This window comes from Cannabis sativa, chromosome 9 (assembly GCF_029168945.1).
Source record: "Cannabis sativa cultivar Pink pepper isolate KNU-18-1 chromosome 9, ASM2916894v1, whole genome shotgun sequence".
Classification (NCBI taxonomy): Eukaryota; Viridiplantae; Streptophyta; class Magnoliopsida; order Rosales; family Cannabaceae; genus Cannabis; species Cannabis sativa.
Window position 1 is genome coordinate 53496199 of NC_083609.1, and position 16235 is coordinate 53512433.

Consider the following 16235-nt stretch of genomic DNA (forward strand, 5'->3'; position numbering starts at 1 on the left):
GCAACATCTAATCATTTGTTATTTATTTTTTATTTAAAAAAAATCACCCAATAATTTTTCATAAACCAAGAATTCTTTATATAGCATATTTTATATAGAATAAATATTAAATATATTTTATGATGACTGAAAGAAATGTTTGGATTTAAGATTATCTTCTTGTAGAGTAATTTTATTTTCACACTAATAATATTTCTAAATTTGAAGAAAAAAAATTATAGAACGTAAAAAGCTATTATTCAATACCCTAACATAAGATAGTCACATAAGGAGTATATTGAAGTGACAATGGCAAAATTAGTAAAGTATTTTAAAAAAGATAAAAATAATAGACTTTAAAAAAGATAGTAAAATAAAAGAGGACAATATTAAAAGGGCATAGAGTCTAATTTCTTATACCCAAATGCTCTATTAATATATTTTGGGGCTTTTATGGTATATCCCACAAAAATGAGTGAGCTCCAATAATGCTGAGTACCTTGTTAGCGATATTTTTTAATTTTTTTTTTTAAAAATTATACAAGACTCAATATTTAATTATACCAATATAATATCGAACATAGTGGTACACACTAATAATATATTTTTTAGTAATTTTGTATAATACAGTTCTTTAAAATATTTTGTAAATTTTCAAAAAATTAGAGAAGAAGATGAGATGTTTTTTCTTTGGAAAAGAACATGTTTTGTTGCTATTATTTTAAGAAAATAGAAAAGATTTTCTTTCCCCTTACCAACCACACTTTAAACTTAAATAATTAATTTCTTTTGCCACTACTACTCTTGTGGTCTTTCCCCATAATAAATTTACACCCAAACCCATTTTTTCTACCTAAACACTAAAACCCCTCTTTTCTCTTCTTTCTTTCTCCTTACAACCTCCGCCTCTTTCTTCAACAATGGCTTCTTCCGCCTTAGCTACATTCTCTTCTTCTTCCCTATTCCGTACCAATTCCATACCTTTCACCTCCTCAAAACCCCTTTCCTCTTCTCCCCACCTCCATTTTCCCATCCTAAAGCTCACTGCTTCTTCTTCTGTTCAATCCTCACCCCAAAACCCCATTGCCAAAACCCTCAAAAGCTTCGCCAAAGCTGCCATACTCATCGGAGCAACAGCTTCCATGTTCGGCTGCAAGTCTACGCATTTTCACGCCAGAGCAGAAACTCCGGCCACAGTCACCGAACAAACAGATGAATCGGATACTGTTCCGGAATCGTCTTCTCCGCTTTCTGAGTTTCTCGACTCTAATTTGGAAGCCATTGATGCTCTCAAGTCTCTTCTACAGGAGAAACTCGAGGCAGGTGAGGATGATGAGGCTTTGAGGATTTTGGAACGGTTGGTTTCGGCTCAGCCTGGGGAGAATGAGTGGAAGTTTTTGATGGCGAGGTTGCTTGGCGAAATGGGTAAAATTGATAGTGCCCGCCAAGTGTTCGAGGAAATTCTTGCTACGAATCCTTTGTCTTTTGAGGCATTGTTTGAGAATGCTCTGTTGATGGACAAAAATGGTGAAGGTGATGCGGTGATTAGGCGATTGGGGGAAGCTTTGAGGATTGCTGAGGAGGAGAACAAACCCAAGGAAGCGCGGGATGTGAAATTGATAATGGCGCAAATACAATTCTTGCAGAAGAAATTGGATGAAGCTTTGGAGCTTTACCAGGAATTGACTAACGAGGACCCTAATGATTTTAGGCCATATTTTTGCAGAGGCATGATTTACAGCTTGCTCGATAGGAATTCAGAGGCGAAAGAGCAATTCGCCAAGTACCGCGAACTTTCTCCAAAGAAATTCGAAGTGGAAGGCTACTTGAGGTCTCCATTGTCAAGGATGAAGCTATTTGGAACAGATGAGAATTAAGAGTTTGAAAATTTTCAGCAGAATAAGGTTCTTTTTGCCTAAAGCTCCTATTTTTTTATAGTTCTAAATGAATTGAACTCAAAAAATGTGGGGCAGCATTGTTTTTATCATATTGGTAATTAGATTACTAGAAATACAGAGGAATCACAGAAATTTTGTTCAATAAGATGAGAAATTTTGTCTAAGTTTATGTCAATAATTCTATGTGTAAGAGTTGCAGACTGCTGATATTCTTGTCTCTGTAATTTTCCTTACTCATAGACACATTATGTTATTTTTATGTTTTTTGGCTTTGGACTTGAATAGAAAGCAATTTACTGAAGCTCATTCACCAAAAGTTTAGTACTCTCCAGTTTCTAATTATGATTGATAAAAGGAATGAGGGAAGCTCCAATAGAAAAATATTGGAAGGAAAATGATTCCAGTTAGTAAGAGGGATCTTGAACTAAGAAATAGGTTTAGAAACAACTAAAAAAGGCCATCATGAGCAATTTCAATAATCGAGTTCATTCATATTCCTGGTAAAGTAGATGCTAATGCTATCACACATATACAATTCGATAATTTTGCAAGTGAGGGGTTGTTTTTTGGTTTTATCCTGCCATTAACAATTTAACTATTTTTAGAAATATAGGCCTACTTATGAAGTTTTATGAGACAACCTACTAATGCAGGAAGACCTAAAAAAAAAAGATCTTTTGTGTATCATCTTGCATAATCGCGAATGATATTAGTTCGGTACTTATTTTATAAATTATAGTTCATATAAACTACTCTTGACTTGTATCAGGGAATGTAGCAGCAAAACGATTCCTTAGGTGCTTCATTAGGTTCAGAAACTTTTGACTTACCTATTCCTAGAATTGTTAATTTTCGATGTTGTGGTGCTAAGAATGATGATGATCATTACCATCCTCAGAATTGGTTTGGTCTCTAGATTCAACAATCGCATTTAAGGACATTTGCCAAAATAGATAATTCAAGACACATTCCATTCTTGAATGTTGATAGTGATTGGATATTGAATGTTGTACAATTGAGATTGTTAAAGAAAGAAAAATGTATTTTTTTGTTTTTTTGTCTTTGTATAGCCAAAGGAGGCGATGTACTTGCACATATATTTTAACTTCATTTAACTAGAGGACAAATGCTCAACCTTTAAAATTATTTTGAGGAAATCACAGTTTATGATCTTAAAGATTGGAATTGTCACATAAGATTAAGAGATTTGAAGCACACTTGAGGATTACATAATAATTTGAAGGTTCATACATTTAATTTCTTAATTTATACAATCTCCACAACCAGATCAAAAAAAAGACAAAAGGTACTAATATCTTTTCATTATGTATGTTCCACTACTTGGATTCTGAGTTCTAAGTTAGCTTCAGCTGAGATTCAAAAAAAGATCAGCAAGACCCTCAAACTCTCTTCAAAAGAGAACCCCATCCACACAATTTATTTCCCATTTTGTTTAACCAAGTAGAGATATTACAAAAGTTCATATATATTTATAGATAGATACTCAACATGTATCATGCATCAGAGAATGTAACAACCTTCCTTTTCTTTTGCTTTGTTTTCCGGTGCCTTAATAGGTTCAGAAACCTCTGAAGTTGTACTAGCTTTAGAAATCAGTGACTCAACCTCATCCGAGTAGCTAATTTTCTCAGACGAGGCTTTACTGCGTTCTTCATCATCGCCCTGGTTCCCGGTTTTGACAGCACCCTGAAAGGTTGTGTTGCCAGAATCTGTGGTATGCTGGTGAAAAATCTGATTCAAGACGCCTTCCATTCTTGGTTTTCTTGATTGTATCCTCTTAGAAAATTCTTTCACTAGAAATTCCAACCTGAAGTAGAAATAACCCGACAAAGGAAATAATACATTACAGAAAATGAAAGCTTAACTAATTAGTGATCACAACCACAAATGTATGAATCAAAACTAACCTTGCGTCCAATGCAGCAGAAAGTCGCTTCAGTTCATACAACATGTAACCCATTTCGGTAGGTAAGATCTTTTCGACCTGGCCAAGAGGTTTCTTAAGAATTCTATTCACTGCTGTAATTAATAGGTGAATGTATTTGTCCAAATCCACCTGAAAATGATGGAAGAAAATAAGAAAGAAATATTGGTATTATCATTTAATAATTTTTCTACATGTTCATGTGAAAACTAGTGAAGGTTTTACCTTAATTGTTTGAGCATTTGATGTAAGCTTCCCTTGCTCTTCTCCATTTCCTTCAGAGTTAATGGCTTCAAATATTTCCCAAAAGCGTAAATTCTTTGGTGGGCTCGGCTCATCTTTGTTCTGGATGCTGTTGTTTTGCAACTTCTGCTCTCTCACCATGTTAAGCTCAGAACTCGTCCCTGCTGTGGAACCGCTTGTTGAAACTATTTCTGTCTTAGAATTACAGGCTTCTGTCGCAGAAGCTTGACTCCAACCTTTTGAAGCTTCTAAGCTTTTCGGAAACAATGCTCTTATTATGTCATTCTTGCAAGGATTATCTCTGAGATCCACAAGTATAGCATCCGGAAACAAAGGCTTTGAGACAATGGTACCAAAACTGACAATGACCAAAGAATTGTCAATCTGCTTAAATGCTTTAGCGAGCACATTGGGATTTAAACTAAGAAAATGTGACTGGAGAGTATCACAAAAATTTGATGGTAAGTGAGAAGTGATTCCAGGCCTTGCCAGCAAATCAAAGAGTAAATCTGAACACATCCCGAAATTCGCATGAAGCAAACAAATTATCAAAACCATCCTAGACACAAGTAATGAATAGGCCTTCTTCTCTCTTGAGGGAGATCTGTTGATCCAATCAATCATGTACTGTTCGTTGTAAAGGCATTCCTTAATAACATCGATCACAAATCGAAGTACTTCTAGAAGAGAGAGTTGAAAACCAACTGAGTTATCAGAACTTGACTTGGTGGCCTTGGGATGAATCTCTTCATAGCTGAGCCACTCAACAAATGCTGACTTTGTTGTATAGAAATAGCCCCTATACGAAGATGACCAAATCACAAGGCGGTCAACAAGATACAAGAAAAAACCAGGAGATATGGGGTCACATTCTTTTCTGATATTTGAGTATGCATCTACCAAAACTTTATGAAACCGACCGATAAGAGATGAGTTTGAAAAGTATGATCCTCTAGACCTATGCAGAAGCTCAAAGAATGCCTTCCATGGGAGGTTCTGCTCCATCCTTTTGATAATCTTCTCAAATAGTTCATCACTAAGCTTACTAGACCCGAGTATAAATACAGCTACAGCTCCAATTTGCTTGTAAGACAGATTATTCCTCGAGTTGCAATGCTCAGCAATCACTATTTTCAGAAAATTCTCACAAATGTCTGTTCCTCTGAATGAAACAAGGTCCTCTACCAATGATATCTTCCAATCTAAAGGGAAAATGTTTCCCGAAAAATCAGTTGATAGTCTTATCAATTTATTCAGATCATCTGAATTTTCACATGTTCTCTTACTCTTTAGATTTTTGGACTCCAAAAGAAATTGTGCAACATCATAGATAAGGGTAAGAGTCCTGCATTTCCTCGAAAGAGAATCGGGTTTATCAGTCACAAAGGTACAAATGGCTTCGAGTTTGTTCAGAACCTTAAAACCAACAGAGAGTACTTCTGAAGACCAATAAATCTCAGCAGCAGATACAAACTGCCCAACATCAACAGAAAGTACTAACTTTCCATTACTCTTTACATATATTTGCTCCACATTTTTAGCCCATTCAGCATCAGAGTGGAGCAATACATAGTTTGTGACCAAATTGTTAGACAGCCTCAAAACACCTAAATAGTCCAAACAGAATTCTCCATAACTCGTGAATTCATCGACGTCCTGTGTCTGCAGACGTCCAAGATATTCAAAAATTCTAAGAATTCTATCCTTCCAAAAATTCCAGAAATAAACTAGTGACTCAACTGAAACCTGAGTCTCAGAAATCATGTCTTCTGAATGCATCAGATGATCATGCACTATATGTCCTTCCCAGAAATAGTTTGTGACCTTTGAATCAAGATGAGCATCAAGAACTCTCCGAGCAGATAGGATTTCGCCCCTAACACTCTTATGTCTCTGAGAAGCAATCATTTGATTTTTTCTCATTGTCAAGTCACTCTTCATATTTGTCATAATATCAGCTTCTGTGCAAACAAAATCATAGAAGTCTTGAGTCTCATTCTTGGCAAATGATTTGGCTTTCGATAAAAGACAATCCTTTTGTTTAAACAACAGTAAAGGCCAGCCTTTTTTACCAGAAGACCAGAGTGAGTTGGAAAGAACATAGGAAAGAATAAGTGTTGCAGCTTCTTTAAATTTCCCAGCCTTTTCAAGAAGATCTATTACAATTAGTATATCTCCTCTTAGCTTTGCAATTTCTGAAGCCTCCACAAAATTTCCTGATTTTTCTTCCAACGACATAAGCTCGTCAAAACAACCCCATTGGCACAAAAACTTACGAATTGAACTCATGGAATTAAAAGCTTCAACAAATCTCATCATAGAGTTTTTGTTTTCAAGCTTATAATAATGTTGAGCACAACTCTCCAAGAATTCCTGGCCAAATTTTTCTATTTCTTTGCTTCTACTAGTCAAATCAGAATCTTGTTTAGCTTGCTGTTTCCAGGATTGTATGTATGCCAAACCCTTGTCAAATAAGAGTCCTTTGGCACATACATTCAGACACTCTGAGAACAAATTCCCTCTGGCATAGGCATCAGCAGCTTGCTTGTAATGACATCCCAGGGAGAAGCATTCCCCAGCTCTCTTCAACCTTGACTCACCAAATTTTTCCAAATAAATCATACCTGCAGCAATGATAGGTGATTTAGATAAATTGTTGGAGATGAAACATGTTGAACAATGTTTTGATATAGTGGAAAAGCTATACTCTTACATTTTCATGTAGAATAAGCATGGAAAGGAGATCACAATTTCGTACCTGCTTGTTCGTAGTCTCCCGAGTTTATAAAACAACTTGCTGCAGATTCAAACTTCCCCATAGTTTTGAAAATCTTGGCAGCTTCTCTATGGAAAGAATTGATTACTTCAGGATTGGAAGTATCCATTTGGTTAGCCATAGCTTGAATGCCAGCAACTTTAGATTTCCTTTGCCAAAGTGTGTCATGAGCTTTTTCAAAGCAAATTGTGGCCATTTCATAGTTGTGCACATGATAGAGCTGTTCAAAATCAAATTCAATTTTTCAATTTGAATGATAGATGATGATGGTGATGATATGATAAGAATAACAATCAAAGAGAAGCATATCATCAGAAACACAATTTAGCATCATTGTTCATTTTAGAATCTTCACCATCATTTTGGCATTGCGATACACACTTGTGCACAATTATTCTTGAAAGCAATGTAGTTTATTGATAAGAGCAAGAGTAGAAACAAAATCCCAAGTTATTCGAGAAACTTGGTAAACTCCATGAGTAATATTTTACTCTAACTATTTCACACGAAATTCCTCCCTTCTCACAAGACTAACTCTCAGTATTTATAGGCTTTGTTTACTTAGTTCATTGAAGTACTCTTTTATCTGATTATTATTCTATCATTATGATTTTCATACCAAGTTGTTTGATATTTTATTACTTGTATGTGATTGTGTATACTTGCACATCAAAGAAGATTCGCAAACACTATTCTTGATGTGTGACAATAAAAATGCAGGAAAGAAAAAAAAGAAATAAGAATGAAACAAACAAACAAACAAACCTCAACACCCCTCGATTTCCACTCTTGCGGACTGCTTGAGACTTGCATTGACTGAGCGAGTGAATCATCGAGTTGTTGAGTTTGCACAAGACACTTCTTCATCCAATAGTCAAACATAGGTTTGGAGAATTCAGTGTTATCACAAATCCACAACCTCTTCTTTGAACATCCAATGGCAACATATAATTCTTTCAGCTCAGCCAACAAAATCCCATGTTTGCACTCGTTGAAATGAGGAAATTGCAGTGATGTTGATTCAATCAGATCTTGCTCATTCATGTATTTATACATAAGCCTCCATTGCTTTCTCAAAGGGGAGGATCCAAAAAAGTTGTACAGCAATACATCCTACAAAACAACACATTAACAATTACATAAATTTAGACTAAAGCATCTCACAAGAAATTTCTGTTAGGGAATGCAGAAAAAACAAGAGAAAATAGTGCTGGAAAATCGAAACTTTTGAGAGATTATACACGGACATTATACATTGCAGTTACCTGAAACTCCAAGTCCTTGCACTCGAGTATAGTTATGATAAGAGCTTGCTTTCCAACAATGTCCTTTATACTTTGTCGGGTTTTTTCATCTCTTACCAAAATTACTTGCTCGGCACCAAAACCATTGGCGTTTCTGCTTGTGCTGTTACCCTTCCCAAAAAGTTTTATGATTGCATTTTCATTCGTCTCACACTGAAGTAAAATTGGAGCTTCACCAGGGACCATACAGGTTTCGGGTTCAATAATATCGATAGATTGAGGGAAGAAATGATAGATCAGTTCAATGATACTTTTGGATAATTTTAGAATACCAGCATTGGTACAAAAGTTTTCAGTCAAAGTGAACATGTTGGTGATATGTCCCCCTACTCCATTCTTGTTCTTCATAGGTTTCAGAACAAACTTCTTATCGAAAACAGATCGAATATCTTGGATCCTGCAATCAATGCCCCCAGCAGTTGGTTTCACAACATCTCCAGAGAAAATAAAACCCTCTTCCAAGTTGCTGCATACATGCTTAAACAATGCAACTTGACTCATTGTGAGGTCTTGCACCTCATCTACATACACAAAATTCATTTTGTCACCGAGATATCTTTCTTGTCTGAGTCGAAAATGAAGATCATTTACAAAGTCAGCCAAATCAAATGCATCATTTTCCAACTTCAGTTTTTCATAAGCCTGAAATATGTCATATATCATCTCTCTTTTCTTCCCCCTTAAAGTTGAGCCACATTCCTTTGACAGCATAACATAGTTCTTCCTTGTGAGTTTACCATCATTTGTTTCCAAAGCTTGTAGGCTGCCTTTGATGTGAGAAACTATCTGAGTAAAGACACAAGAAGGATCAAGCTTTTTCGTTAACTGGGAATCAAAACGAGGCCAATATTGTGAACAAAATCTCTTAAAATCAACTTCCTTGGTCCTTAAGAAGGAATGAAACATATGTGATCTTGAACTGGGCATTTGATTTTGGGAAACTTCATCCATACCAAGAAATCTTTGGAAATAAGATTTACTCAGTGTTCCATCAAGCATCATCAAGAACTTATGGAATGTTATGACAAGAGGGTATGAACTAACGGGAATGTCACGAAAAGAATCTGGAATGTTCTTAATTCCCGAATCTTCATCATCGATATTATCCTTATCAATCATATTGTCTTCAGCTGATTTACTACTACCACTGCAAGGAAATTTGTGGAAATGTTAAATGACTATGATTTTAATCATACAATTGGAGACATAGAAAAGTGATACTAGTTAGTTCATCATACCAAGATTTTGCATAAATTCATACTTCTTAGGCATGAGTCAAGACAAGGTTATGTAAATTGATAAGTTCATTCCCAATTAAAATTAGCTAATATTCTGCTTTTCAGGTAAATATGGATATCAATTTCATTTGGAGGCAAGTAACTACCTTACCACAAAGAATCAAAAGCCAACTTCTATTCCATTCACACAAATATAATACTAAAAACTAGCTTCTTCATGAATGTTTTTACACACCTTCTCAAGCATGAAATGCACTGCTTGACAGAATCGCATAGCTTAGGAGTTGCTGTTACAAAAAGCTGGCGTAAAGCCTTTCCTGGGGTCTTTCTTGAGTTCCTTGTAACAGCATTTCTTTTGTTAAATTTTCCATTCCCATTTCGGTTGGCTCCATAAAGTCCTTCTAAAGTCAAGTGGTGCACATACTCTTTTTGGAACAACTTAATGGATAAGACAGTAGTTTTTCCAGTACCCGACCGTCCCAATACAAATGTATTTCCATGGAAAAGGATGATCTCTCTTTCTCGTTCTGGTACTTCGAAAGGGAGATCGAGTTCTCTACCATCACGGTCAGACAACAAGTGATTCACTACACAGTTGGAAAGGGAGTAGAATTTCATCACCAATGAGCTCTCATTGATCCTTAAATTCTGAAAATGAGCTATAAAGTCATTCCCAGCTTGGTTCATGGAAAGATCCTCAAAACATGCAATGTTAGAAGAGAGTGGCCATTTCTTTGGTACTTCAAATTTTCTAGGGACAAAAAATCAGAATCATGTTAGGAAAGCTCTACAAGAGGTTGCCAAAATCATGCTTGTATATTTGAGCAAATTTAGACTATGGAAACTATTTACTTATACACAAAACAAACATTACCCTTCCAAGCATTTTTCATTGCAATTGTTGATGAATTCTTCTGTGCACTTCTCGAAAATAACATCAAGCTTGTTTTTGAACCTTGGAATTTCTTCATGAGGCAACAAATCCCAAATCCTCAAAACTTGTATGTATTCTTCATGCTCTTTTACTATGTCAACAGTGCAGATGACACAAAGACCTTCAACCATAAAACTCATAATTCGCAACGAGTTTTCACAAAGCAATACGCTAGTCTTCCTCGGTCTCCAGCCATCAGAAAGCTTAAGTAAAAGTTCAATAACTGGTCTCTTTGCTTCAACTATTTCAAGTTTCATTAATGACTTGAGAAAGTTTTCACTGAAAAAAACCTACAATATTTGGAGTACAAAAGAACCAGATTAGCAGTAAATATGATAACACACTAATGTCTAATCCTTAAAAATTTTCACTACTGAAAACTGTACCTTCCACTTAGAACGCTTGAAAAGTATACTATCTTTATCAATCATATCATCAAATTGACCAGACTCTTTCTTGACCTCTATGATAGCCTTGGCTAAATCTTCATCACTGTCAGCATTAGAGAAACATCTTCTATTTTTTGCATCAGTGATTATAGGATTCCAAACAGTTTGATCATTAACAAGAGTTCTTTCCTCACCCAAAATCCAAAGACAGTGCCTGAAGACATGAAAAAATAGTCAGTTGTTATTTTCCAAACTTAATGGAAACCATTGAAGAATTTACTCAACATAGTTTGATCATATTCATACCTAGCCCTTGTTAGAGCAACATTAATTCTTTGTGGTTTGGATATGAAATCCAGTGAATGGCGACTATTGCAGCGTACGGTGGACATTATTATTATGTCCTCTTCCCCACCCTGGAAGCCGTCGACTGTCTTCACCTTTACTTGGAAGCCATCATTTCCACTGTACTTGTTCCCAAGTTGGTCTTGAATTGCAACCACTTGAGCAGCATATGGAGACACAATACCAATACTGAGCTCACATTTCGACTTAACCCGGGCTGAATAATATACAAAGCAAACAAGTAATTATGTTCATTCCATGTACAGAAAACTAAAATTCACAGTGATTACAAAAAATGCATAATGAGTTTGCAGATACCTTTGTATAACTTCTGTAGTATTCTCATGATAACAGCTACTTCAACCATATTTTGTCGACTGCGTCCATCTCCATCCTTCTGCTCTCTTCCACCAATTATATTAATAAATGAATATGTACCAAACATTGGACCTGGAAGATACTTCTTTCTATAGCTGTTCATTTTCACAATGGCAGCATCCAGTAACTGATTACGATAGAATTGTGAATTCGGGAAAATGCTTATCGATGGATGCATCCTGTATTGCACATTAAGGAGATGTTTTGGATGATTTTGTGAACTCATCCTTTCAAACAAACTTCTTCCAAAGCCAGCATTCTCGGAAACCTATAAAACAGACAAAGAACAGTCCCAAGATTAACAACAGAAGACTAGGATTTGTGCAAGTGAAAAAATAGTTTCTTGACATACTTTGCTTTTGACAGTTGCTGGTAATTGCCACTCATCACCAACAAGAATAGCATGCTCTACACCCGGAAGTTGAAGAGGTATGGTTGATTCACACTCTTTAAGTTGTGCAGCTTCATCTATAATCAAAATGGTTGGCCTAATTTTCAATCTATGAAGCTTATAAGAAGTTGATACAGTACAAAGAATCAATGAAGCATTTTTCCAACAGAACTCCTTCATTGCTTCTTGGCTTTTAATCCAAGAAAAGTCAAGCATGTCAAGGGAATTGCGAAGGGATCTCATACTCGAAACACATTCCTTTCTCCTCAAATCGAGCCTCAAGGATACATCATCTACAAATGAATTAGAAAGATATTGATTTACTTCAGCACAAGAAAATATCCTTTCAAGTACTTCAGAAACCACATTCTTGTTGTTGCATAGCAATGACTTAAACGAAACAAGTGAGGCAGTAAGGGACACCATATCTTGAAATATTTTCCCCGAAATGAAACTTTTCGCTGTATGCATACAGATGATAGAGATGTATTCTCTAAGTTCTGAGAAAATCATGTTAAATTTCTCTCTGACATACTCAAGAAATGTTGGAAGTTTTTTCTTGCCAACTTTTCTCTTCTCTTGATTTTTACTTTTAGTACTGCTTGCTTCTTCTTCCTCTTTGGTTGACTCAATCTCCAGCATGTTTTTGTAATTAGAAACAGAATTTTCGAGAAGATCTATCATGGAATTTAAGCTATGTCTCCAACCATATGATCTGAAGCACTTTTCGAGCTGTTCAACTCGATCATCCAGATATATGTCTTTAAGATCTGCACCAATGTTGAGTCTCTCCTTAGTGCCAAAAAGAAGAATATTCCCCAATGGACAGACCGAACCATCATCACCATGTGAACCTAACACCATCTTCAGGACACGAGAAGCCACTTCAGTAATTGCAACATTCGTTGGAGCACAAACAAGAGTTTTATAGTTCATTCTCAACAGGGTGACAAGAAGAGTACTTGTAGTTTTTGTTTTTCCTGTTCCTGGAGGACCCCATATAAGTTCCAAAGAAGATTTTCTCTTGCATTCCATCATATGAAGACATGAAAGAACAGCTTTGGTCTGAGACACATTCAGTTCAGAAGACAAGTTCTTCACCGAATTTCCATCCCATATTCCATTACTTATTTTGAAACAGCCATCACACCATCTATCAACCTGTTATGATAAAGGGTATAGAAAATTCAGTCACAAAAGTATAATATTCTATCTCTAATGAAAAATATATTAAGGGGCTGTTCGGTATGATGTAATATTTCCATGGTAAATCCTCCACATTCCCTTGTTTGGTATACTCCATGGGAGGGAGCTCTTGAATCCTTTGAAAATGGTGAGTTTTAAACATTTCCTTCGATCATGATACAATGAATTTTTCATAACAATTTATCAGATTCTTGTGTTCAACCAAACAATGTAATTCAATTAACAATAATCTAACTAAATATTCGCATGCACAACCAAACACAGTTATATAAGTTTACAGACAATCATATTCACTGCTTTCCTAAATCTTACCTCAGAATCAATGCACAGAACTTTATTTAGAAACTCCAGATTGGATGACATATGCAATGCTTCCCATATTCTTCTGAGAGGGACTAAATTCGACAAGAAAACGATGAACAGCGACGTCTGTCCCTTCTGAAAGTCATGTTGAAGCTCCTTTGATGCCTTGACTGTGAAAGTAGTACCACCATCTCCAATGAGTTTAACAAGTGATAGAAAAGCCCAAGACCTGCCTACCCTTTGAAGATCATCAACCGATTCTGGTTTACCATTAGTCAAAATAAAAACATCTCCAGGCAAAGTTTTGTAAGGCTCCTTGCCACCTTTACTGTGTTTGTTTCTCCAATTATTAACTCGAAATCTATAGTTTCTTTTCCCATTCGGTTTAGCTTCTTCGAAAGTGGTTACCTCAGCAAAAGGCGCTCCATATAGGATCTCCATACTCGAGTTTAATTCAGCTCGAGTTTCTTCCAATAAAGGGTTGATATAAGACCCCAAATACTGCCCAGCTGATTGAAATGAGTTGGGAATCTTTTCAATCTACAAAAAATAAATACAACCAAAATGAAATAAATGTTTTATGAATCAAAAGGTTTATTGGAAGTGTATAACTATGATGATAAATCATACTAATCATATGGCAGATGAACACACAAAAATCAGAAAAAGGAGTTGACTGAACAAAAGTTTTGAAATGCAGTAGTGATATAACTTGGTTAAGAAATTACTCAAGAAAAATGAATAAAAGAAACAATGGCTTAATTTAATGGTAGTTTAAGCAAACACTTTTCTTTAAAGTGACTGAAAATTGCATACAAAAAAATATTTATACAAAAATACAAGAAAACATATAGATCATCATCACTTAGATAATAATAATCATAATCATGATCATAGAAATGCAAGTGATTAAAACAAGAAAAAGCAAAGTAATTACCTTGTTGATGAAAAGATTTTCATTTGTAACATCTTCAAGAGACCAAGAAAAGATAGTATGAGTAAAAAGATCAGCAACAGATGAATTCCTCCTCATCCTCATCATCAATATCAGAACTTTCTGAAACCTTAATTCTCCATCACATAATTTAATTCAACATATTCATTCATTGAGTTACCCACTAGAGTTGGTTTTCTTTTTAAAAGAAAGGAATAAAAGAAAAGAGAGAAGTTAAGAGGACATAACAACATAGATACATAGATAGTACAATAAAAGCTCTTGTTTGCATGCTTTTATATTAAAAATAACATATAGGCTTTGCTTTTTGGTGGAATAGGGAAATCAATAATCATAATAGTCAATTCAATTCAATTTCAATGTATATTATATTTCCAAGGAAGAAGTTAAAGGTCATAAGAGTAGTGTTATAGTAGTCAGTACAGCAAGTCTCGTGTGTACAAACAATACATCACATCAACCACTTCTTTGGACATCTTTTACAGTCCTTTCATTTACCCTAAACTAAGTGTATTGCTATATGTCGACTTTTGATCTACTAATAATATTTTTTAAAAATTATTATGATATTTAGTTAGACTAATAACAATATTAATATATAAAAAAGTGTTAAATACTACACGTATCTGTTAACATTTATTACTTGTATTATGATGTGGGATCAATATATATTAATTTAGAGACAATTTAATAATTATTATAAAAAATCGCTAATTATTTATAAGAGCAATCTCTAATAATGAGATATTTTAAAAGTGTTAAAAAAATTTATATCAATTAAAAATATAATTTTATATTTTATTTCTCTTTCATATTACAATTAGTATTTTTTATTGTAAAATATTATTACAGTAAATTCTTTTGAAAATAATTAAAATAATATCATATTATTATTTAATATATATATTAAATAATTATTTTTTTTAATTTATGACAAAAAAAATAAAACAAAAATAACAAGGATGTTATTTTTGAGCATTCTTACTTGATTTTTTAATTTGTTCCAATATAAGCATCTATATAAATATGTCAAAAATATTTTTATTGAAGATGCTTCAAAATAAGACCTCAGCTCACAATAATACTAATAACAAATACTAATAATTTGTTTAATATTTTTTCCACCAACTTTACTATTTGCTTTTAATTTTCTCATATTGTTAAAGAAAGACCAAAAAAGTTTGAGGACAAAAAACTGAGATTATTATATATATAATCCGTACTTAGGCATAGACTAGTTAGTTTTACTCATGTGTATGTATCAACTTGCTTCACATTTTATTTTACATATAGTACAAAGATATCTTAACACTTAAGCTCTCTATTTCCCACCTTTTCTTTTTGTCTTAATATTTAAGAAACTTTATTAAAATATTAAGTTAGAGAAATAACTAGGTACTAAACTGAGGAGACTCACTGTAGATCTAAAGAGCTCAAATTAAAGTCATGAAATAAAATAAGGGATCTGAATAGTTAAAGCCATGAAATAAATAACTAATAGAGTAATGCATATAAATAAATTATAGTAAAAAAAAATTGTATTTATTTTAGGAAAAATTATATTACACTTATTTTTGGTAGAATTTTTTACAATTTTAAGTTAATTTTTTTTCACATATTTTTACATTGTTCTATAAAAATACAAAAAAACTACATAATAGTAACAGAAAAATATTATATAAATAACAAAAATTTAACAATAAAATAATAAGAATGCAACATAATAATACATCAAAAAATTATATTTTTTTGTAAATAAAATCTTAAAAAAATTCAGTATAAGTGTACTTTATATTTTTTTTTTATTATTTTTGTGTATTTATGAAATTATCCATTTATGTAAGATGGTTGCTTTATTTTATAGCACCCCTCGTATATTTTGATTTTGATTATAGTTTTTCATTTAAAATTTCTTCTTATGTATTGGAAAATAAAATTAAAAAAAAATTGA

At 33.9% G+C, this 16235-nt stretch overlaps 2 protein-coding genes across 2 annotated transcripts; one reads left to right on the top strand and one right to left on the bottom strand.

Moving 5' to 3' along the window:
* On the top strand, positions 1-2178 carry LOC115722979 (protein SLOW GREEN 1, chloroplastic). The gene has a single exon (XM_030652371.2). The coding sequence runs from the start codon at positions 900-902 to the stop codon at positions 1854-1856; it is 957 nt and encodes a 318-aa protein (XP_030508231.2). The 5' UTR covers positions 1-899; the 3' UTR covers positions 1857-2178.
* A 1109-nt stretch (positions 2179-3287) lies between these two features.
* LOC115722878 (uncharacterized) lies at positions 3288-14543 on the bottom strand. The gene is made up of 14 exons (XM_030652229.2): positions 14267-14543; positions 13339-13869; positions 11782-12981; positions 11370-11697; positions 11013-11268; positions 10704-10920; positions 10258-10607; positions 9619-10134; positions 8107-9292; positions 7607-7954; positions 6824-7061; positions 4048-6689; positions 3806-3954; positions 3288-3705 (listed from the first exon to the last, which is right to left on the bottom strand). Exons 1-14 carry the CDS (start codon positions 14369-14371, stop codon positions 3399-3401), a joined length of 8373 nt encoding a protein of 2790 aa, XP_030508089.2. The 5' UTR covers positions 14372-14543; the 3' UTR covers positions 3288-3398.
* Between the last annotated feature and the right edge of the window lie 1692 nt (positions 14544-16235).